The sequence below is a fragment of the Temnothorax curvispinosus genome, unplaced genomic scaffold (genome assembly GCF_003070985.1).
Source record: "Temnothorax curvispinosus isolate PA1 unplaced genomic scaffold, ASM307098v1 QBEX01007734.1, whole genome shotgun sequence".
Classification (NCBI taxonomy): domain Eukaryota; kingdom Metazoa; phylum Arthropoda; class Insecta; order Hymenoptera; family Formicidae; genus Temnothorax; species Temnothorax curvispinosus.
In genome coordinates, this window is record NW_020217514.1 from 1,806,688 (window position 1) to 1,833,236 (window position 26,549).

A 26,549-nucleotide genomic window follows, 5' to 3' on the forward strand; every position below is an offset into this window, starting at 1 on the left:
TGTATTTACGTTCATCGGCTCTCGGTTTGCGCCCGCCCAGACCGACCGTGCGATATATAAATACAGTACTTTCGCTAAATTAAACCTCGATATCCATATTTCGTGCCTCAGCCTCAGCGGTGAACCTGACCGTTTGGGGTTTTCGGGTTTTATTTATTTTATATGAAAAAAAATCATGCAAATTCCGTCCCTTCGTGACATATTGCATATATATCTATTGCTTCTGGTTAAAAATCAAACAGCTGCGTTTAGCGTTAAATATGGAACGTGTGCAAACACACCTGGACGTGAATAAATGATAAATGAGACGTTTCAATAATTTCTTTCAATTGGACCGTAACGCAGACGCGGTTTAAAACGATCAATGATTAATTAGCATTAAAAATCGGCGAACCTCGCGTGATAAATCTCGGCTGTGAAGAGATGGATTTTCGGATCGGTCGAGGAGTCCGCACGGCGGAAGATTACACCTCGTGCTACCTGTGCACAATGTCGGACGTGATTTATATTTCTGAGCGGAGCACGCGGCGCTTATTAATTGCCGACGAGCGCGCGTCATGGCGCGTGAATCGCGTTGGGGCGTTCGGCAAATACGCGCCGGAGTTAAACGCGGTTCGGTAATAAGTTCTTTAATAAGCAAAAAAGTCGCCGGGATTTCAACGGGACTTAGCCGCGGGTGTGGGAGAAAAAACGGGGAGGGAAATGGAAAGCGGCGCGGCGGTGGTCGCGTGCGCGCGTTTTTTCCGCGTACCTCGCGGCGGGACCTTCCGCGTTTCTCTCCTCATCCCCCTCGCGGCTCGATCCCTCGGGAGAGAAAGCGGAAATGAATTAAATATGTGTGCGGACCGTTGCGCGCATCCGCCACGCGGATTTTTCCATGCTGTATGGCAAAACGCCCCGAGGCGTGAACGGCGGCAAAGCTCTTCGCCGAGGAGAATTCCAGAAGCGATCTTTTTCCCGGTAAACGTACGCGCGCGCGATTCTTCCGCGGTCCTTCTTGAGGGAACGACGGGGATCAGATCTGATCCGCGCGCGAGCGCGACGCGCTCGGCTAGAAAATTGAGTTTTTCCACGTGCGCCGATTAGACGGGGTACCGTTCTGTAACTTTGCGCAGCTTTCCTCCTCCCCCCACCCCTCTCCGATATTGTGGAATACGTGTAACTGCGCGGTTGGAAAAAAAAAGAACAGATCCCTCGTGTGTACAGGAAGCCCGATTTTAATTCCGGTGTTCAATTGAAGTGTCTACACGTCGATACCTCTGCGTACAAACAGATTTTACGTGACGACGTAAAGATTGAATAATAATTACTGCGGTGCGGAAAACCGATTCTCTTTGAATTATCAAAGATGTACCACAAATTACTTTTTTAAAAAAGAAATTGGGTGTTTTTTTATTTTTATTTAGGAGACCATTAAAAATTTAAGTTGAAATTACAATCTAGAATAAAAATGGGTGGCTCCATAAATCAGGACGCGATATCTAAATTTTGCAGAAGGAAACAGACATATTTATGTGCATATAATGCTTTTAGATAATGTGTTTTCTAGTTAAAAATAATATATATTTCCACGCGTGCGCGCGTTTTGAAAATAGTTTGCCTGGATAAAGGATGAAGAAAAACTTACATATATATTTCAAATTACCCTTGGTATTTTCGGTACAGACATTACTTTTTTAGATGAAAGATTTTTAGATAATTTGTATAACGTTTTTTATTCCGAAGAATAAAAAAAAAACGACGATGTTGCTGACATTGTGACCCTGTTTTCAGAGTAGCGATATATTTTCACGAGCAATGCACATTCCGAAACTTAGTCCACCGATCCTGCTGCCAGCAGGCTACCATCCTGCGGACGGAAGCTCTCTCAAGAAGGAGCTCTGTCCTCCGGAAATCAGCGGTAACTCGGCGAAGCGTGAAATGTCGACTTTTATCATCGCCCTTCGATGGCTGAGCGAACCCGTTCAGTAATGATATAATAGTAGTAGCCGGAACATTTCCAGGAACTAGGGACGAAGCGCAACACATGGAATTCACGGGGAATCTCGTATTATATAGCAGTTCCACATAAATCATACGTTGCATTTTAAGCCGTACGGTAGTACTACAAAAACTACGAATAAATTTTCTTCGACTCTATATTTATACGGTAGTAATAATAATAACATTATTACGTGCTGTATATAACAGGAAATGAATAATAGCAGCGAATAAATGGATGCAGTTATGCAATAAAGAACCAAGCGCCACTTTCGTGATTTTTAATTCTGTATTGCAAAGTGATATCGTAAAGGCCTGTAGTACCTAATGTATAGACCTATATAGAAAAACGCATGTAACACATGGAATTGTATTTGAGGATTATATAGTACGGTCGTTATATATATTTGAGATAACTTTGGCGCAGAATTTTATTTCTGATGTTTCGTGAAACTTGCTCTAGCGGAAAAGTAAGATTTTGGAGTTGGTTCCGCATTGCAGAACTGCGTCCAAATGATCATTATTAACTCCACAAATTATCATTATTATCTTTATGAGTTATCATTATTATTATTATTAACTATATAAATTATCATTATTAATTTTCTAAAGCACATTTGCAATCATTTTAACTCTATTTTTATTTTATTAGAGTTATCATTATTAATATCATTATTATAATATTATTATTAATATTAATTCATTATTTAATCATTATTAATATTAATAGGAATTAATAAGGTAAAGAGGAATATGATGTGTATGTGTGTGTGTGTGAGTGAGAGAGAGAGAGAGAGAGAGAGAGGAAATAAAAAATTTTGCAGTAGGTAATGAGAACGCTTTAAAATTTTGCTGTACGATGAAGAGGAAAAGTAAACTGAAATCGGAAGCAAATGGTAAGAATAAGTGTAAATTCTCCGTTGAAGTGAAACAAATTACGAAGACGAAGATACATACGGCATTTTTTGTACACTTCTCGGATCCGTCTGCTAATTTTACCTTCAGTTAACGACCATTTCTGTATCTGACATATTTTTTTATGTAATAAATAATCATGACATTTCTGGATTTTTAATTTAAGCAATTCTAGCAAACTTACTCTAGTTTACTCTAAATATAAAAAACTCAGCAAATGAGGATCCTAATTCCCGTGCAGTTCACAAAGATGCTTTTTGCGTCTTTCCATACCTCCTGATCCACGAACGGGAATATCAGATGAAAATAAATGACATCTCCGGCGGCCAAAGTCGAGGGCCGCGCACATGAAAGCGGATGTGAATTTCGGACGATTAATCTCGGACGTGATTATGAACGCATAATTTCGCTATTGCTCCGCCCGAAAGCGATTATCGAGATAGACGTTAACGTTTAATTAGAGGGTTTTAGGATTAATGCATTTATATTAATAATTGAATCTACGGAGGATTTCCGCGGAAGCGTCGCGGAATTAGCGGAAACCTGCACATTAACATATGTGTTACACGCAAGAGCGAGCCATTATTAACGCGGGTGCGTCTCTACCTGCTGCGGCGTTATCTCAATTAACGACGATGCTAATAATGGAATTATCGTACCGCGCGATGACGCGGCGCGGAAAAAGAATTTCAGACAACACGAGCGAGATTCCCTCTGCCCTGCGGACCGCGCGGATAATATAACCGATAGGTAATTAGCATACTACTGTGTTTTTCTTACGCTCATTTACTCAGAGCGTCATTATTGCGCAATGCTTACGACCCGCCTTCCCTCTAGTAATTTTGCACGCACTCGTGTGCAATTGTGCAGTCTAGGATGCAAATTTCCTTTAGAGAAAATTATATCGCGCTGCCGCAATTACACACGTGTATACTGCTGGGTGTCTTCGACGAACGCTAATCGACGGTTTGCAACCGACCGCCTTGCTCTTATTTAACGTTAGGAATAAACGAACCAGCCAAAGGCATAGTATTTCCCCGTTATGACATTAATTTAACAATTTGAGAAAATGTCGGTAGCTGGAGAAAAAGTAGCGCACGAGCAGCAAACGTTGCTTTAAGAGAAATGCCTCTATATGTTTTCCCATACAAAGTAACGAATAACTGTATTAACAATAAGGGGATTGGGGCGTCCAAGTATAATCCAAGATTAAATAAATATTTCGCGAATCTATTTCTCTCAAGATAGAATCTTACGCGCCCTTTTCCACAACTTTTAATTTTCATATATAACCCTATTCACTCCAACGTTTTTTCCGCCCCTTTAATCCTCCAATCATGCACTTTCGAGTTCCACGTGTTTTTTATAATGTTAATAACTTTGAAAAATTCCCCAAAAATTATTATAATATCTTTGTACCTTCGACTAAAAATCAATGTAAATAACATTTGGAAATCATTTATTTAAATATTTTTTTACAACATTTATATGTTGACAAACACACATTACGACTCGTTTTATTTAAAAAATCATTTTTCCGGCATGGGGGGGATTATCCCACGATAATTTGTTTTTCACAAAAAAACGACTATTAGAAACTCGTGGGGCACGAAAGGGCATGGTTGGAGTGAATAGGGATAATTATAAAAATTACTGATCTGCACAAAGTTATCCATCAGTTTAAACTTTACTTTTCTGCGTAATTTTCGAAAATGATTCGAAGAACGCAATAAAACGTCCGAGCGCTCGTAAATAAAATATCCGGATACACCGACACATTTGTCGATACCTCGATAACGTCCCTACGGGGGCTTAATCCGCTCGCGTGCGGACGCGATTATCGGGCGATCGCCCTTCATCCTGTCTAATTTCTTTTCGCGAACGGCCGAGCGTGGCGAACAAAATAGCCGTGGCTCGTATCGCGATCGCCGCGCTCTGTAACAGGCGGCGCGAAGGAAATTGCCGCGTCCGAGGGCTGCCTTAATTGATAATAACGCGCGCGCAGCGCCGAAGCTATCGGGATAATTAATGATACGCTGGCTAACCGCCGCCACGCGGCCGTACCCCCCGCTTTCGTTTTACCTCCTCGCTCCAGCGGCCTAATGAAGGAGAAGAGAGGTGAGACGAGAAACAATATCGCGATTCGCGCACCGCGACGTCTCCCGCAGATAGACCGTATCTCTTTGTTGTGAGGATGCACTGGAAAAAGAAATAGCTATCAGGCTTCATTCTATTTTTTGTTATTATTTAAACCTTTTTAAGTGTCGAATTTATTACATATCGTTAATTCGTTTGCGATTGCCAAGCGATAGCCGATAATACGTTTCTCACTTTCTTTATATAAATACGATTGCAATAAATTTAATGAGAAAATAAACAGTGATTTATTATTGGTAACATTATATGACATTTGATTGGAGAAATTCAAATTTTTAATGAAAGATGATATCAAATAGACATAAAAAATATATGTAATTTTTGGGCATTTATTGAAAAATTAGAATAAACCATATAATATATAATGAATATTTAAAATTTACGCCTGAGAATATTTCAGAACATGGAGCACCTGTACATACATGAACGATGTTACGCGAGAATGAATTAGCTCGAGGGGTCATTTTGATTTTAAATTCAACTATTCATTGTAAACTTTTTTAAATTCTTTTTTTTAATTTCACGAGGAAATTGATTCTTAAACAATATTAAATATTAATATTGTAACCTTTATTGGCATTGATATTTATCAAATATTAATATTAAATGTGATATTAATTTCGTAAATATTGTTATTTATTTTGAAATGCCAAATATCTCGCAAACGAATATATCGATGATTCAACCAAGTTGTACATTTTTAATTAGCCCAATTTTTTTTAATGTTCTACATACATTTTAAATTACGATAACCTCAGACTTCTCTGGAGTTTACAATTGTATAATGAAAGCTTAATGCGCGGCCTTCAAGATATTTTGTTAAATTGCCCGGTCTCAAGCTTATCTGAAAATAAAATAGCTCTGCACTTATTTTAACGATCGAAAAGAAGTACCGTAATGATATTTCATGAACGTGAAAATTGAATTCAACTCGCCGCGGAATTATCGCGGTCTCGTGAAGAATAGGTAAATTAAAGGAGATTTTCTCTTGGAAGATACAAACTTGAAATGGTGAAAATTTGTTTTGGAAAGTTTACCATTAATATCCGTTATTCACCCGTTATTTTTCGGTGGCTACGCGAAAGGAAATGAATTGTTTACGTATACGCGAGTAAACGTGCGCTGCACAAAATCCAGAAAGTGGAGTGATCAATAAACGTATTTATTTACGCTGCAAATTGTGGTATTGAAAACGGTTGTTGTGTTTCGTACATACAGTTGAAACCGCTGTACGCTTTTACACTGATTAATCTAATAGTTGATAGGCACGTACGAAACTTGACATCGGCTTTGATAGATATAACATATAACGATATGAATAAATTAAACGTTTTGTTCAGCGTATAATATAGCGCGAAAGAATTATTTGCTTAGATAAATAAATAATTAATTAATGAAAAATAATATTACAGTGAGCTAAAGACTGATATTTAAATACACTTTTTTTAAATAAAATTAAAAGGTAATTTCGAATCTCGATGGCAAAACACAACGAAATATAATTTCAACTTGGTAAACAACAATTGTGTAAAGTTATTTTTCAGATTCGAGATAGCCTTATAAAATCTTGTTAATGAGTGCGTGATAGTTGCAACGTGATGCGATAGAATTACCTAATTAGTAACAGTATCAGACTTGTGTACTGAAATATTGAAAGAACCATCACGGCACATCATTTAAGTTAACGGACTGGCGCTGTTTTGCGTTTCGCGGTTTCGGTCGTTGGAAGCATCGCTCCCGAGATCCATCACGGTCAACGCGCGGCTCGCGCGCTCCTGTCGAATTCGCGGCGGCGAATGAATCTTGCCGTGACTCTCCGAGAGAGACTGCGAGAAAAAAGCCAGCACTGCCAAGTGCCAGCAGCAGCGGCGAGGCCAGCGGCGCGCGAGCGAGGCAGTTTTTTGCGACGTTCCCCGCGCGTTCTTTTCCGCGAGCCGCGAGCGCATAGCGCGCGCTCTCACGCAGAATTCGCTTGCCTCGGCCTTCCACACTCCACACTCGTCGGGACTTCCGATCGGCGCGGAGCCTTTCGCTCGCGCTCACGTGCAAGTTCACGATTAACGACGTAATTGTTAGCGCCTCGCCGGTGCTGTTACGTCGGCGCTGATGTAACAGCGCGTGCAGCATGCCTTCCTAACGTCACGGACCATAACGAACGCCGGCGAATCGCGGATGACAACGTACAAGGAGGACGAAGACGTTGAGATGAATGACGACGAGAATTGCATCGATCGACTTTTTTCGCGTTGCCGTTTCGTAAAAATTTATTTAACATCGTGGACATTTTACTGGACGAGTCAAGTTTATATATGCATGTTGAACGAACTGCGATTTAAAATTTTATTTATATTACGAGAAGAGCGCGAGTCTGGCAAAATACATATACATAGTCCGTTTTTTATTTAAATTAAATTTAATTTAAATATGTTAAATGTATACTTATTAAAATGTACTTTAATAAGTATAGGAGAAGTAGATAAAAGATTTACTCATATTAAAGTTTACAACAATAGTAAATTATCTCCATTCATACTCTTTGTATTTATTTATCTTTAAAGCCCATCTTTATGCAATAAATTATTATTATCATTATTAAGTTTAAATTCGTTATAGGAAAGTTCCTGTAGTTCCAGAGAGTAAAAAAATTATAGTTATATTATGATTTACATATATTTAGTTATAGATAATAATGAAATAATGTATGCATTATTTTAATAATATATATTAAACAATTTAATATTAATTTAATAATAATTTAATAACGTCAAAATTTTGTCGCTAAAAATGCGAATTAAAAGCAAGAGGTATGCTTTCCCGAAAAACCGGATTGCAGTGCTCGCGATTACTGTACGAGGAATCCTTTTGATGGGTATAAATGATGAATATACAATGTGTATCAGTATGTAACGAGGATAAACGATTTATTTCGGCGATAGTAAAATAAAACCGGCGCGGCGTGCGCACTCAAGTTAAACGACGGGGCAGGCATGCGAAAAATAACGGAAGGCAATTTCTTCGCTCCCGAGTGGACTAGGTACTAACGCGCGTTTCGAGAATGCGTGACACCGCATCGTGCTCTATCAGTCACTCAGTCAGTGACAAGTACAGTAAAGTCCGTGCGAATGTTCGGCGACGGGACCGTCATTCTCACTTTTTACGGGAGCACATGACGTCGATAAGCACTTAATCCACCATTCCATGTAGCGATATATCACATCTCCGGGAAGAGCGTCCTGTCACAACACAAAAGAGTCAATTTTCGCAAAATGAGGCCACAATTACAAAAAGAAAAAAAACGTAGCGACCAGATAAAATTTTATCACGGCGTAAATTTTAGTGAAGAAGAGGAGACGAGAGAAAGTCTGTAATCTCGATTTTTCTCTGTTCTTTTCAAAAAGTTTTCGACTCTTCTTTCTTCTTTTAGATAAGATACGTCTAATGTGAGTAGTTGAGCATCTATCTCAAATTATCTATATTTTATTATCGCTACGGTTGCAATAAAATTGAAATTTTATTATTCAACGAAAAAGAGAAAACAAAATATTTGAACAGTTGAAGGAATTTCTGTTAAAACTTCCTCCTCTCGTTCTTCTCTCTCTGCTCAATATAATATTCTACAATCGATGAGGCAAATATTGACCCAGAATCATCCAGGGAGTAGAAGTCAATAACCGGTTAAGCAATTCGTCTATTATGCGTGTCAGAATCGCATAATATTTCGCGACTCGCTGGTTCCGCTGGTCTTCTCAAACCAGACCGAAATGCATTCACAAGCGGAGGCAACAGAAATTGTTGAAATTCTTTTGCGACTATATATAGATCAGTCTCGTAACTTGATTTAACGTTGGCAGCAAGATGCCATAATCATAAACCATAACCGCCTTTCATAAAATAAGCTAAAAAGATGAAGCGGCGCCGTACGTCTTAGAAATATACACGTTTTTCTCACCCAATGGAAAATCCGCTTCTTGCTGTGTTGTTAAGCGAAATATTATTAATATCTTGTTATTTTTTCCGGTCGCTATTGTAAATGAGATGTAATAAATATTCGCGTCTTTCAGAACGGAAGTCCCGTGTGAAAAATTATAAATCGTAAATCACAATATATTATCTCGAGACAAAATTAAACTTATATATGCAGCGATAACGAGTGTCCACCTTTTTATTCTTTCCATCAGTAAATTTTAACGCTGTCGCATTAGAAGGGTAACAGATTAATCAAATTTCTGGATACAAAAATAGAGGTGGAAACTCGACGAATCGTTTGATGAAGGGAAATAGAACGCGGAAATCATCAAGCGATGAAGACACCCCGTACAAAATTGAACGAGATTAGGATGGTCGCGTATACGACTTAAAGAGCCCCCCCCCTCCCCCGACGTGTCTTCGGAAACTAGGACGTCTGGTCATTCTCGGGTCAGATCCTCCTGGTCCGAGGAAGCCAAGAAATCGCGGTGTTCGCGCGCGTTCGAGGCCGTCGCTGGACGAGCGCGCGAGCGGCATGAAGCGAGGATGGTTGTTAGTGGAGGCACCGAGCATGCATTAACAGTACTCCGGACGGGTCCGGTGCGCGGCGGCGGTGGTTCTCTTGGGTTCCCCGGTTTCTGCCATAGAGCGCCGCGCGGCCCCCTTCTCGTCGGGGACGACGCGGTGTGCCCGGCTGGATATACACCGGGGGGGAAAGGAGTCCTCCGCGTGCCCCGGCACGATACACACGCGCCTTCAGTCCATCGAGGGTCTTCGTCAAAATTGCATCCCTTTGCCGGCGGCGCGTCCCCCGGTTCCGGAAAGAGTGTCTCGAGTGTAATACTCTGGTAAACATTTCTCGAGTTAACAAGGGGAAGTGAACGCCGACGACACGTGAGAAAGAACCAAATAGCTCGGCGAGATCATGTGGAGAGTTCTGATCGCCGGATTTTGCACGGTGAGTCGGTTCGAATGGCGGCGCGGGGTTAATTTGTGTCGAGAGACAATATCGCGAATATCTTCATCTGATAACATTATAGAAGTAGAAGATTTTTTTATGCCGGTTATATGTAGCTCTGATTTCCTTAAGAAATTTAAGAAACCTGTCAGATAAATTGTTAAACGTTTTATTGAAAGGTGAAACGGAGTTGATCAGCCCAAAGTCTAACCAGCTCTAATTGTAAGTCTAATTAGCCTTGTTGGTTTTGATATATTTGCATTGTTTTAATTAGCTCTAGAAGATACAAATAAAAAGATAAAGTAGGAATAAAATAGAATCTACCGAAATTGTGTAACACTTGTTCTCATTATTAATTGAAAACAGTCTGCAATAATTCTAAATTAGTATTAATGTAAATGAATAAGGGTTAGTATAAATATAAACGCATATAAGAGTTATATATTTAATGTATTTATTAAATATATAGAATTCTTATTAGTTACAAATTATGCTAATTTAGAAATATTACTACATTGTTTTTAAATAATAATGAATTTAATAAATAATATATATAAATTAAATATAGAACACTTATTTAATAAATTTATTGAATATATTATATATATAATTTATTGAAAATTAATGAATATTGATTATTGCTGGTTTTCAAATAATAATGTAAGAACAAATATATTACACAATTTTAATAAAATTTATTTATATTCTTTTTAAATATATAAAATACACTTTATATATATCAAGTATATGTATAAGTATATTATAATATATTAAAGCTATACTTATTTATTTAAAGTACTTTGAAAGTGCGCTTCCGTGATACTGGAGATTCGCGAGCTTCTTTTGAAGTAGCGAATTACTGCAGGTTATTTGATTTGCACCGTTCCGCTACATAAATTTGTCATGAGGTACACGAAAGGCTTAGCGCAAATTCTCTTTTTTAAGGTTTTGCGAAAGTAAATCTAAAGTTCATTCCTCAAGTTTTAAGATAAATTATTTAATTTTACTTTTATCAATTTAAAATTACTTTCATTTAACGCTCTCTTAAACAACTCGGCTTAAATCATATTGAAGAACTAAACTCTTCAATTTTTCATTGAAAAAAAAAAAAATTTTTTTTTTACATCCAGTCAAATTTAAATTCTCAGTCGAGAATTCTTACTTGTCTCGCCCTTTCGCCCATCCGACTTGGATGTTAAAGCACGTCCCGCAATCTTTATCGACGGTGAAGGACGGTTTTTCGACGACTCTTGCGGATAAATCAGGTCGATCGTGGATGATGGACGACCGCTAGATTTCCATATCATCCGTTCTCGGTGACTTATGTTTGTTGCGCGGCGCCAGGGGGGTTTGTTTGACATCGCGTGATGACAGTTTGTCACGCAATGAATCTACACAATGTTTAGAAAACGTCGGTTTTATCGAAGGACCGCCCGCACTGATCCCTTCTATTGACTCCCGTCAACCGCGAGACACGCAATCTTTTAACAAAAAAGGAAAGCGCCTGGAAATATCGCGTGAAAATTCCAGTTCACGATTATGAACGTGTTTACGAACGAGAGTTGCGATTTTCTGTCGATAAAATTTGACATTATCGAAATATAGCTGATAGAAAAGGGAGATCTTACCATTATCAGTTATCATCAGTTTTATCTTCCCTTTTACGACATTTAATAACACTCCTTGCAACTCCCAACTTCAATTTTCTCTATATTTATCCGCGCCTGTCGAACTCCACGTCGTTTTTTTTTCCTTTTCACGCGGCAACCCGCCGCGATTTCGAAATATCTGCCGATAATGACAATCTCAATTAATTTCCGTTGGCGAAACAGGCCACCGCGCGCGCGCGGCCTCGGAAGATATTTCGTGCTAAAAGAAATGATCGGTTTTCATTTTAACTGGGACGACGCGCAGGGCGGGAACGATCCCTCACGCGATGCCCCATTTTGCGAAAAACCCGAGCGCGTTCGATGTATTTCTATATTACGCCATTAAATCATGCCGCGTCGAAAATAATGCGCCCGCCGTGTCGACGCGCTCTACTCGCGTCGATCCACTTTAATTTCCCAAACCCCCCTCGAAAGCACGCGAAAGAGAGAAAAGGAAAAAGGGGCGAGTATTCGAGAGTGCGGAGGTCGCGAGCGTCGTGTGGCCTCGCCGAGGATAATTAAAAATGCACCCTATTAATACGTGACATTCGAGGCGACGAAATACGATAACGGGGCAATTTAAAGCGAATCGCACGACCGACCGCGCCGATATACGTTTGATACATTTGAAATATTAATGGCTTCCCCAAATGACGAAATAATTGAATTGTGTCGGACATCTCTCCCCGCGATGGGGTACGCGGCAACTAATTTCGCCGTGAAACGCGATATGTCGGAATACTTTAACACACACGTGCGCACGAAAGTATCAAGAGGATTATGTATATCGTCATAATTCCTTCGTGTAAACGGTTTCACGCCACGTATCGCGCGCGCAGTCATTCTTCTCAATATATACCTGCCTGTGTCACATGCAACATCGCGTAACAATGTGTGCCGGTAGACGCGATAAAAAGAATTTTTTTATAACGGATTTATTGAAAAATATAACGCACGGACGTTCATTTATTCGCGCGTCATCGTCGATCCGCGCAGCGCATCCGCGCGCGCGTTTTACCGAAAACAATTCCCCGTCGCGAAGTTTAACTGAAATTTAACGCGTTCGATTTAAAGTTTAAATTAGAGTTGAAATTAATCCGTTTATAGGTGATTAAAATTCTAATTATGCGCACAATCTGTTCGCAGTTTGGCAACACAAAGGTGTCGTTGTATCCGACGATATATATAACCGATATAACGTTTACGCAACGATTGAATACTCGATGAGTTAGTTATAGGTGCAAAAATAGGTGTAAATCTTGAAATATATTGTTTCTGAATAATATTCCGTTCTTCTAGAGAAAGTATAAAGAGAATTTATCCTTATATTTTTACCCTACAATAATATATCCTCATCAATGGAATTAATATTTTACGATTCTACTTGCCAGGGTATCTTCTTTATGAGGAAAAGGTCTCTGAAGAAATAATGCTTGTAAATTTTTTACGTTGATTGTGGGTTATTAATATCGCGCTAACTAATGCGTTGTGAAATAGTCTATATAATTATTACAAGCTTAACACCTTATTATATATCCACGATTCATTTTTCGATTAAAAATCGATCTTTTCTAGCTCTGGAATGTTTTATGATTGCGTTCGGTTCTGAGAAACGTCTTATCTCTCAATGAACCCCGTTCAATACGCAACAATTTTATTATCTTTAATACAGTTACTCCTTGACAGCTTTATTTCATTTTTATGGGCCTATCTCTCCGCCCGTCTGTTTCTCTCTTTCTCTCCTCTCCTTGACTGCCAATAAAATTCTTTCGATACAGTAACACATTTCGGTATACGTTTCGCGTTTTACATCCTTTAATTAACGTGCTTTTATATCGTCAAATTCCAGGCCGTTTCGGCGGTTTATTTGGCAGGTAGGTTTGTCTCTCGCCCATCGTAAGGTTTAACTGTACACCGAATTGTAACCGGTGACAAGAGCGACGCCGATGCCGTGGATGAACGAGTCGCGGGACTAAATGGCATTAAAAAAAAAAAACGGGATTTATGGAGTCATAAAGAGAAGGTTTGCGGTTCTCCTCGGATGAGACCGAAATAAAAGGCCGGCGGACTGTCCGTCTCTGCCTGGCCAATCGCAGCCGCTTCGTCTCGCGTGGCAGATTTCGAGCTATATTCCTATTTCTTTCCCGTTACGTTTTGCTCATCCCTCGATGAAAAACAAAATCGTATATGTCGCTTTTCGATCGATTTGCTTTAAAACAGATTATTGTGAGCATGTACCCGGTTTATTCTAGAAGTCGCGACTTTAATTTCAATGATGGAATTTTTCACACAGTGTCGGTTTGAATATTTTGTAAGTAATCAACGGAAAGTATCACGTATCACTGAACAATATTTTTAGAAAATAGATATTATACTTATATTTAATTGTTCTTTTTAATTTACGTGTTTCTCTTATCTAATAATTTTTATGCAATAAGGAGAAGGTGTTAAAATACACCTGAAAAAAATATATATCTGACCTATATATTTAAGTGTATTAAGTAACTGTAAAATTTTGTAACGTCCCAGGAGAAATATGATAATATCAATAAGAAAACGGTCCGCGGTAGCGGATGTAATTGTGTAAAAATCCGGGGAATTCGCATTTTAATTTATCACTACCAATCACTTGGCTCTCAGCTTAATTCCAAGTTCCTCCCAGGTTCTCCCTTCCCCATCTTGCAAATTTCTCGAGCTATCATATCGACACGCGTAATCACTCGATCGACTTCCCGACGAGAGTCGCGCAATTCCTATCAATTCCGGACCAAGTTCGTCGAGAGAACAGCGTCTCGATGAAAGTTTGTTCGTTGAAAGACGTAATGCGCGCACACGCAACCGGACGCTCGACACCTAAATATTTCGATCAAGCGAGTTGCTTGTCGTCGAAGCCATTAAGAATATTGACTGCGCCTGCATCGCCAAGAGTTTCCGAATATTAATGGCCGACAATCGTCGATCGCTTTATTTGAATATTCTACTCTTGCATTCTCCCGACGTTTATTTGATAGATTTAGCCGATTTAGCGAATAAGTCAAATCGTCCATCGTCATTTATTTTTCCCTTTACAAAGGTAATCGTTATAACAACGAGAGAGATTTGAAAAAACAGCGAAATACCTACAAGGAATTTTAACTAATTTATAATTAAGCCGTATTTTACTCAAAAGTATAACTAAATTTACAGACAATTAAAATAAGTTTGTGAGTTTTTATGCTTCAAATTTAGTTTTTAGAGTGGAGAATCTTTTATTAAGATTCTAAATATATCTAAAATCATGTTATAAATTTCTGAAAGAAAAGTTTAATTTATAAAAAGTTTTCGAATTTTTAACACTTTCGCAAAATAACTACTATCTTTCGTTAAAGCGTATTCTTTACGAGGATTTAAAGTCTGTAATTGATTCCCTAAAGTTAGGATTAAGTTCAAAAGTAAGGATTAATCACTTTGATTCTTTTCCCACTTGCTCTTACGAATCTCTCTCCTTTTACCATATATATTTTAATTCTTTAATTAAAAAAAAAAAGAAAAAATGCCATTTCCAACTGTTCACGTAATCCGCATGTTATACGTTTCGTTTTTAATAAATTTTTAATTAAAGACGTTTTTCAGTTTTAGAGAAGCGTTACCTCAAACCGGATGAGCATCGTGAATTCGATAAATGCGAAAGCGCAAATGTAAATTTGCAGCGCTTGGTAGTTGATATTTTCACGTCGCAAAGCACCTGCCGCGAATTATCATTTATTCCAGTAGTTTTAATTTTATTAGCACATGTAATAGAGCTTTGTTAAACGCTCCATTACATTGTTAAATGCGATAAGAGCCGTGATATGCGAAAACACCATTATAATTTGTTAATGGAAAAGATATAATAGGGATTTTAATAATCTCATAGGCAAATAGATTATGAAGAGATGTAATTGGCGCAATACGCTTGTAACAATATTCATTGCATATTGCGCAAAATAAAAATGAATAAATTATTAAGGGTGTTTTTTATAAGAGTTGTATTTATAGTCGTTATTGAATGTTATCTAAAAAGTTTATCAGACGATACTCAGAACAGGAAATAAAACGTAAAAAATAGAAAGTAAAACGTTGACAATCTAATAATCATGTTTAAATTAGAGATTACGACTACTCACAATCATCAACTCAGCAAACTGCGTGCTGAGTAACGTCGGCCTTGAAACCCAGTCTCAAGCTAAAGCCTAATAATGCACGTAATATTATTACAAATTATTACTATCGAACGTAATTTTATGGAGATAAGAATCTATAAGTCCAAAGACCTATCAATTAAGGGATTTGTGAACTAGCGATTCCAACAATTTGTAATTTCAAATAATATTAATAATTTGTGGGTTCAGCGAAGTGTAAAGCAATTTACACATCTATAGATCTGTGGATTTGCGGATGTAGCGGTGAACCTAAGCGATCTATAGCTCGAGCCATCTACGTGTCTACGAATTTAATCTGTCCTAGCTGTCTATGCAACCATGAATTTATAAACCTGCATAAACTTATAGCGATATAAATTTTTTCTGTCTACCGTTAAATTTAAAACGTTTTTCAAACTCGGGTAATTCTAACGAACTACTTTTGTGATCGATATAATTTCACAATGTCATTTTATACTGTTATCTTTTAACACATCAATCAAAATGTAAAGAATGTTACCTTACCCCTAAAAGTCTTATTAATCAGTAAAAATTGAACTATTTAGATGATAATGTAGAACTGCTTTGATTAAATATTTTAATAGTATCTTCTTTTTCAAACAATGTCATATTTTTATTCTTAACAGCACGCAATTTAGATAGGAAATATTAAAATCGACTTTTTGGGTGTTGCAAATATCTTAATGAATATCTCGGTGTTATTTATAAATAGCTCCAATAATTAATATGTATCAATAACCAATATACATAATCAAGTCGAGTCATAATACATATTTTTTGCGGAGTTTTAAAACGAGACGAGTGTCTCGTAGCTTCCCCGCTTTCAATCAATAATACAATATACTTCTTCGCATCGTCAGCAATCCGTCGCTCCGACCGACAGAATCCCTTTAAATTCATACACGCGCCAGAAACCCGATCGCGACGAACACGCCTATACGGTGGTAAATGCGGATGCGCTCGCGGATCGATCTGATATCCACATGATACGGTATGATTGCGAGCGGATCTCGAAAAATACGGCCTACCGTGACCCGTACGATGAGCACGGGCAATGTACGGCAGAGACGCTCATGTAATATATAATGTGTATGGTGCACATAACGAATATCTTACGCGGCCACCAGAGCGTTTCCTTACACCGTTAACCGTATCGAAGTGGGTTCTCGGTTCTGGTCGCGTGCTGGTCACCTTGTTCCTTACCAATGGCAACGTAATAGCGTTGTAAATGTCGTCGGCACCGAGGTCGTCCCCGAGACTCACCGTGCAGGTCGCCTTTTCACCGGCGATAATTAATGCGAGCGTGTGTCGTCGCGAGCGACGAAAGGCGGACGTCCCGGGTATCGTAACGTAGATTAATTGGACGCTTAATCGCTTTTATTGTATCGCGTATACTTCTCTCGCAGAGGCCCCCGGAAGTATGAACGTATATTCCATTCTATATTTTGCGCCTTATGCAAGGCAAACGACCGAGGCAGCCCGCGCAATACATATAAAGTACCAATAAAGAGGCGATTAAAGGGAAATAATTATTCGCACATTCGCGTTGCTCGTGTAGGTGTGCTGGGGAGTTTAAGTGAAATAATTGAAACTCTTGAATATAAATGCGACGGTATGTACCGACGATAAAATCGATAATTGTCCGTTGTATATAAGTTGCTGTTATTCTTGTATTGTAGCACAGCTGAAGACAAATTGCAACGAGTCTCGGGCGATTTTTCACAATGTGACTTGCAATTGAAAGAGGCATTAGCAACAAATATCTAAATTAAATTTATGTCCAATGCAAGAATTTTCGTATACAGAATATATAGAATTTAATTTTGTCTCAGTGGTCGAATTGGTAAAAATGTCATCACGGGTTGAAGAGAAGTATAAACTTGAACCTTAGTCTCTGATATTTTTCACAATAATTCTTTGCAGTGATTTAAAAGAGATGCTTATTAACATCGAAAGTTAAATCGATATGTGGGGATTTATTGTTTTAACAAAAGTTATGTTTTAAGACCGACAAATAAATAATCGACGCGCAGTTTACTAAGATGAAAAAAGTATACAAAATTCATACCTATATTCAGCCCAACCGAAAATGGCACCTTCTCTAGTTAATTGTAGAATTTAATTGTTAATATTATAAAATATTAAAAGTTATGATATTTTATAATGGTATAACATTTATAAAATATTATACATATATATACATTATACATATAATATTATAATATTTTTAATGTTGTTAGGAATTAATAAGAAACAAATACAGATTGGGGATAAATATAAATTAAAATCTTATTATCTATTTCCGAAACATAATCCACAAAAGAGCTGCCCTTTTCAGTATTTCGCAATTTAATAAATATAATCGCTATCTCAATAAGTTTTATTTTTTAACTGAAAATCCTCTTCTCCTGCAATTAGATTTAAATAACCAATTCGCCCTGAACGTTTCATACGACGATTCCAGTCCGTATTACTCCTGACCCCATATTCGCGCCGCTCTCGCGGAAAGAAATTCAAATCGATTAAAGCGTTTACGCAATTTTGGTAAACCAGGGCAACGGGGTTTTCTTCTGAGAAGAAAGTAAATCTGGTTAAAATTGAAAATAATGCGCGATCCGCTATAGTGCCGCGAGCGCGACTGAACGGCAGTAAATTGCCGTGAAAAAAAAGGATGTTAGCTGCATAACAGTTATAGAATAATACGGTTGTTAGGTTTTAGCCGCTATATTTATGGAAGTTCACTCCATGAACGTAATTCACTATTCTGTTTACGAGCCGAACGCGCGTACGTTATCGCGGTCTGTTCTATACTTATCATATACGGTACTATTTGCTCTACAAGACGTACTGCTGTAACGTCGTTTTAGCGTCATCATCATCTTCATCAAGTTTTCAGTCCGAGGACTGGTTGGACGCGTATCTCCATTCTTTCCTATCTTGAACTAAAACCTATACGCATTTTCTTGAAAGTAGAGCATCCTATGTCTTTGACTATTTGTGAACAACAATCTAATCTAAGTCTATTTCTACCTCTCTTTCCTATCTCCGCCTTCAATATATCGCAAATTAATCCTTCATGTCTCAGCAGGTTTCCTATCTCTCCTACTCTTTAGTGTTTTCCATACACCTATTTCTCTTTATTGACCCCCTCCCCCCAAAGTAATCCTCTTTCGAAGATATCCGACCGGGAGACTATTTTACCTCCGGAATCTTTTACTCCAGAAGATGCCATCAGTATTAGATACGTTATATTAGGGATAAGTACATTAATGTAATACATTAATGTGATAGTTTCCCGTTGCCTTTCACATCGCAGCCGCCTAATCAGTTGATTGGCGTCTGTGAGTGTTCAGTATCGGACCTGTCGAGAATTCTGTCCAGCCCCGATAGTGACTTAGCTGCTGTCCCTATACTTGTTCTTTTAGTCGCCTCTCTTACGATAGGCAGAACCTACCATGGGACTATTCTATACACTAAGAAAAAAAATTTGTCAATCCCAAGAAATATTTAGTCCGATACGTTCAACTAAACATTTTAGTTAGTTAACTAAACATTAGTTGAATTAATTAATTCTTGATTAAAGAAACGAAATAAATTGTTGAAACAACTAATATTTAGTTAACTAACTAAAATGTTTAGTTGAACGTATCAAACTAAATATTTCTTGGGATTAACAATTTTTTTCTCAGTGTACACCCCGGTCCCATACGAGGTTAGCGTCATCAGGTCGAAAGTAATTAATCTTGCGAAAAGTGCTCTTTTAAAATGTTGTTTCCTGATCGAATGAACCTGCAACGATGAATTCACGACGTCGTATTGTCTCAACGAGACCGAGAACGCATGCTAAGGGATAAAATAGTTTAATTCCATTAAAATGCAGCGCGGAACGTTCTGCTGTGCGCGCCGCTCACAAATTTTCCCTTCCCAATTACAACCGATCGTTAAGACGATAGCGCAAAGGTCGAAAGAAAGAGGACGGCGCACAATGGATCGAGTAAAATAAATTGTCGGACATAATTTCAAAAATAAATTTTTCGCTCGCCGCGGTAAAAGAGACTGAGAAACGTTAAAACGCTGCTTCGGGGCATCGTTCGGAAGAGCGACAGAATAATCGCGCGCGACAGTTTCAAGAAGAGACCGTGGAAACGGTCGCGCCGTGGGATGAGAAGCGGCAATTCACTCCCGCGGTGCCGCCCTGAAATCTCTTCCGCCGCCGCTCTCTCGTTCTCCGATCGCCGAATGATCATCTTTGACTCGGGCGTTTCAGGTCGCCGCCGCCGTTGCCCAGGATTACGAGGTATCGGACATTCAGTGCAGCGGCGCGGGATCGGCGGCCGATCTCCTGACAGCGAAGATCAAAAGGCCGGTCGGCTTCAGAGGCGCGCCGCTCTTCGCGGACGACAGATCGGCGAATCCGCTCGCCGACATTCACTGCCAGATCAGGCCGGACCCGAACGATCCGCAGGAGGATAACTACTTCCTGAAGGTGACTGACTTCTCCCGATGCGGCATCCTCAAGAGAAACGTGAGTCATCGAGAGCGATCGGGCGAGTTACGCGGAACGCGATTTTTACGGGGGGGCCCCCCGTACGATGACGCCGCCGCCCGCTCCGTTCCCCCCTCCGTACCCTCACTGACGTCGCACAAACGGAACAGCCTTTACGGATCGCGATCGGTCGATAGCGTTTCTAATTCGCAATTGATTCCCTCTCATGAGTCTCCAGGAGCTATAATACTGCTATCGCGTATATACATACCAGCGAAACGCTTTGTGCGTCCAATCGGATCGTATCAGGCATCGGATGCCGTTATAATATTTCGAGAAGCGATTAGAAGCGATAGCTAACGCTCGGATTAGCCCGCTGGTTGGTAAATACGTCCGAGTTTAACTGTACCGTTCGTATAATTCCGCGCTTCGCGGCTACAAACGTCCTACATTTTGAAGGCGCGGCGCATCTCGCGGGACGTCCTTGTAAAAATTGGACCGTGTAACTCGCAAAAATCACTTAATTCTTTTATGCAACGAGCTATTATCATCGCGATTGATCCGCCACCACAGGGATTCATCCACTTGCGGGTGTGGTTCCCCGCCTTTCCCGGCGTGGTGATGCTGGCCGACCAAGAGCTGATCCTGATGTGCCGACCGCCCGAGCCGACGCTGCTCAGGCACAAGGCTGCCGGTTTCGCCGGCACTTTGTAAGTCACACGCATTCCGCGTATAAGTATATATATATACGCGATATCTTCGTCGAAATCTCGCGGGTAATGGACGAGCATTATTTCCGCCACGCCACGCCGCGTTCGCGTATCGCGTCCGCCGAAGAGCGGCATTTCTGCGCGAGTTCCTGCCTCGAGGAGAAACGGTTATCCGCTTATTTAATTATCATATTTCATAATAGCGATGCAGACGTACCAAGCGCCGTCAAAAGCAGGAAGCTTGAACGTATCATAATTGTCTTTTATCCTTTGCTTGGACGATCTATGCGAATAATCGCGGCATCCTTTAAGAACCAAGAATACCTCTTCGTCTTTCCGCGATGAAAAACTGAAGACGATACGATTGCTCATGTAAATTAATCATTTAAAACGTTATAAGGAGAGTAATATACGTATTTTTAATTTATATGTAAATGGGAAAGATTTGTGGCAAAAGTGTAGAATTAACGATAGCTGATATAACAGCAAGAGAGAACGCAACGTGCTGAAGCGACGACGCGCGTCTGCTTTAAAGGGTTAATCGTTTCAGTCCGCACGGCGCCAGAGTGTCCGGAGTGGTGGAGGAGACGCCGGGCCGGCTCGAGTACGAGGTGGCCCTTTATCGCGAGGCGACCGGCAACGTGTCCGATAATTCGCAGACGGTCGATCAGGCGGTGCCGATCGGCACGAAGCTGCAGCTGCGAGCCCGCATCAGCCCGGACAGCGCCTGGGGATACATCAAGCTGCTGGAGGTGACGGTCAGTCCCGATCCAGATCAACCCCACGCCCCCGGTAGCGTCGTGCTCGTGAAGGATGGCTGCAGGAATCGCGATTTTGCGTCCATCATTCCGCATCAGCCGGCGAGGTACCGCGAGCGCAAGAACGAGGTCTTTCTCGACTTCGAGGCGTTCCTGCTGAGCTCGATGAGAGAGCGTTCTACCCTTTGGATTCACTCGCAGATAAAAGCGTGCATGGAGCCGCAGGACTGTCAACCGGTAGGCGATAACGATTTTCGATATGATTCATTGATAATAACTGAAACAGAACCGTTATGTTGTGTGTGTACAATCAATTAAAGAGAAAAACACCATTTACAGATAATAAGATTTTAATGTATATTTACCTTAAGTTTGTAATCTATATTTGTTTTTTGTTAGTTTCTAAAATTAGATTTATAATTTTTAATATTTTGATAATATTAACAATAAAATTCTAAAATTAATTAGAGAACATGCCATTTTCGGTCGGGCTGGATCTTGATAGCTTAATTATAATATTTCTGTGTAAATTTTATAGCTTTTCCAAACTCAGTAAACTGCGTGACGATTTTTTGTTGGTCGTTAAAGAACAGCTCTTTTCTACAGCAATAATCGATTTAAATTTTGGTATTGATAAACATCTTTATTAAATTGCAGGTTAATATAAGCATCTTTATTAACCAGATTTGAACCTAGCTGGGGTGATATTTTTCGCAATAAATTATTTGTGATTTAATAAGGAATGCTTATATTGATATCAAAATTTAAATCGATTATTTATCGATTTAAGAATGTGAGTTTACTGTTCCAACAAAAAAGGGCTGTGTTTTAAAAACCGACAAAAAATCGGCGCGGTTTACTGAGTTTGGAAAAAGTATACAAACTTTGCATAATGTTATTATTAGACTATCAAGGTCTAGTCCGGGCCGTAATAATGTTTTCCTCTCTATAATTGATTTTCATTGAATACTTCGTGGGACATGACGAGTGCCAGAGTCGTGTCTTGAAATTGTTTGCCATAGGAAATCTCGTTTATTGATGATATTTAAGAACTGGAGTAATTTGTAATAATGCTTTATTTTTGTTTTAATTATCTGTTATATAATCATCATTATTTGATTAGATCTATATTATATAGCTTGGACTTGTAACAAGCTTAAATCTAGCTATCTATCCACTTGCATTAATGCATTAATTAATTAATTAATTAGTTTTCGGCTTAATTAATTAATTAATTAATCTTAATTAATCTGGTTATATCCATTTCGTACTAATTCTAAGACATCTTTATAGAATATATCTGAATTTACAACAAAGTATCGTAAAATTCTAAGCAGTCCAGAGTTTATTTTTATTATTAGCTAGCAACGCAGACTCATATCATATCCATCAGCCCAGCTATTTCTTAAATATTATTCAGCAGAAAAATAGAAATTTTTATTTTTAATTAGCGTCATAATTATTAAATTGATTATCAATTTAATTACGTGTGCTATTTCGGCTTTAGCTTGAGACTATGTTTCAAGACCGATATTACTCAACGCGGCGACGCGCAGTTTGCTGAGCTGGAAAAAAATGTATACACAAAAATATTATTGGACACAAAGATCCAGCCCGACCGCGTGTTTCTATTATTTTCTTTTTTTCATTTTTAGCTAAATAAAACACTGAACAAGAGTCTGTCCGTTAAAATTTAAAACTGTTGACACACAACAAAAAATATATTTTTTTATAAGAGTATTAGTCAAAGATAATTATGCTGCATAACTCGCTCTGCAATACGATCCGTGTTACATACTGGACATACTGTCTACGTATTACATACTATAACATACATCTATATTCGAATGCATTAAATGTACCGGCATGTTTCACGCCGGTAAAATTTATGACAGAAAGAAAACGCGATAGTTTTGAAATATATACATAGCATGTATGATGTGCATACAAAAATCCATTTTCACAACGGATGTAGGCGTGACATTCAACGTCAAAGATATCATACAAGAGATACAAGAAATTAACTATCTGAAATGTGGAAAAATCTCTTCGCTTATGAATCTTACATAAGACGATTCGTAAGTCGGTAAATCTAGAAATCGCGATGGAAGAGATATATAAATTGCCGTAGCCACAGACATTATCTGTGTCGACAGCATGTTATTTATGTATTTCATTCTATCATTTCAATCTCTATCTACTTCAACCTACATCTATATTACATCGCCTACGTTACATTAATTAATTCAAATTTGTTCATTTTAATTGTTACAGTAATCTTCCGTGACTTATCGAGATTTTCTAATTAAATATAGGCAAATGCCCGTTATCTATCGCGTATTATGCTATAGCCCTTTATTTTCACAGGACTTCTGTCTCGATCTTTTCGAACCTTCGGGACACGGGAAGAAGAGGAAGAGAGCCGTCGAGGCGAATGTGGAAGTATTAGGCGAGTTCCTCCCGAAGGTCGAGCGTTTGATCAAAAGGTACAACGACTCCACGCCGTACACGAAGTTCAAAGAAAATATTGAGTATACAGTGATGATGCCGGATGGTAAGCTTCATATTTCTTAATCACAGAGAAATTAAATCCTTTGACTTTGTAATCGAGATTGATCTCTCTGATGTTAATTCTCGCGAGACTCTGCAATAAGATTTACGTGTAACTTATAAATTCTCTAGCGAATGCATCGAGATTAAAATCCGTTCTAGATCAGAAGTCGGCAAAAGATCCATTTTTGAATGGTTTCCGTAATTATTATTTACTAATTTTTACGCTAAATTCGAAATTCAATAATAATTAATTACTATTATATTTTGAATTTCTTGTTTCAAATTAATTATTATATTTAAAATTTGGTCAATAAAAAATATATTTCCTCTTCCGTTATATGACTATACTTGATGATCGTTCTCTTATATGGTTACTAGTTAGCCAGCAAAGTTTAAAATATTTATCCGGCTCTTTATGGGAAAAGTTTACCAACCTCTGATCTAACGGGAAAAAGCGGGAGGGACGCATAAGGCGATCGCTATAATTCTAATTAATATTTCTCCTCATTATCGCAGACCTGTACGACAAAGTTACGGCCGGCCTCGAAGGTAGCTGCGGAAATTTTCTCTACGTGGCGACGGGATTGGGTGCTCTACTCGTGTTATCGGCCTTTATCATGTGCTACTTGGCGTCGCGTCTTCACAATCTGTCCTCGACGGTGCAGCAGAACAAGTCCATCGACGAGCTGGTCCGAGACCGCACCAGGAAATATTGCGACACCACGCCCGGTTACACCGGTCGTTCGACCATGCAATAGAGCGACGCGCGATAAGAGAGATACATAAATCACTCGCGCCGAATATACTCCTCATCAAGTTGTACGGTGTAACACGCGCGCATATCGTACAGGGTATAATTAATGTAACGTTACTTGGAGACTAGGACGTTTATCTGCTAGAAGGAGGGCAATGTCATCGTTTACGAGCCACTTGACTCCTCGCTTCGAAAAGCGCGAGATATTTGTCCCACTTCAGTGGCGATGAGATGTATCCTTAATTAATCTTTCGTCACTGATATGATACGATAGTCGCGTACCGCAACTTCGTCGAGGAGCGATTCCGGCAGCGAGCACTGAATTAACGTTCGGACTAGCGAACGTTGCCGCCCACCGTGGAACGAAATAATAGCTCTCGTAACGAGGAACGCCCGGTGGCAAATGACTGTGCTTCCCGTGTAGAATAAAATCAATTTAACGACGAACGTTCGAGTGAAAGTAAATTGGGAATTCGTGAAAAGAATCTGTCATCGGATTTGAACACAGAACATCTGCTTTGTCTTGCGATGTAGATGCGGTGTAGACTTACAATTAGACGTGTTTACGTCTTCATGAGGAAGCACTTTTTAATTTTTCTACATAAACACAAGAAGCACATAGAGCCTCTCTATCTCTTGCCTAATTTTTCACCTTTTTGATTCTAAGTAAAGACAGCGTTCAAGAAGAACAATTTCTGTTCTGTGTTGTATGATGTTAATAATGCATCATTTGACTGCCTGGTCGAGTCTTGTTATCAAACAGTTAGACGAAGTGAGAAAAATTGCTAAAAATTGAGTTATACTTAATCGCGTTTTTCTCGCGAACCTTTTATTCGTTTATTAGTTAACTTGTAATGCACTATTCCCCAAACATTTCGCGCACATCATGCAATTTCCGTCGAAAGTTTCACGATCTGTCTCTCGATATTGCTCAAATATGAAAAAAATTAGTCTCACTACGATGAGTCTCTCAAACGTGCAATGCTATCACGTGACCTGATCATGCGAGCGGATCGCTCGTGTAAATAGGATAATAAGAACCTCGTTGAATGCGAAGGAACTCGAACGGGAAAAACATTTGGGGTGGTTGCACGAATTTATCTCACCTTGTAAATAAACACAATTGCGGCTCGCATTTTACAGCATACCTTTTAACAGCGCAGATGTTTTATACGTATATTATTACGAGAATCTATATATAATATATCTTAATTAAGTAAAAGATATTTTGGAGGAGGTCTATGACTCTCAAGTTCTGAATCAATCTGTTTTTTAATAAAGGGACAAGAATTAATAGGGAGAAAAAAAAGTAAGTTTGAGCGAAGAAAAATTACCTTGTTCGCCAAATTATTATACATTCAGCTGAGTATGTTAAAAAGCATTAATATACGCCTGTATTGCATGTTCAATAACTTCGCGTGTTTCTTGAAGTTATCTTTAAGAAACGCTCTGAAAAAAGAATGGAAGTTTTATATATTTAAC

General features: G+C 38.9%; 1 protein-coding gene across 1 annotated transcript; it reads left to right on the top strand.

Annotated features, from left to right (window-relative positions):
* Window positions 1–9,798: 9,798 nt before the first annotated feature.
* On the top strand, window positions 9,799–26,294 carry LOC112457294. Its single transcript, XM_025020238.1, has 6 exons — window positions 9,799–9,976; window positions 20,074–20,331; window positions 20,866–21,002; window positions 21,553–21,997; window positions 24,128–24,314; window positions 24,830–26,294. Exons 1-6 carry the CDS (start codon window positions 9,944–9,946, stop codon window positions 25,069–25,071), a joined length of 1,302 nt encoding a protein of 433 aa, XP_024876006.1. The 5' UTR covers window positions 9,799–9,943; the 3' UTR covers window positions 25,072–26,294.
* The last annotated feature ends 255 nt before the right edge of the window (window positions 26,295–26,549 follow it).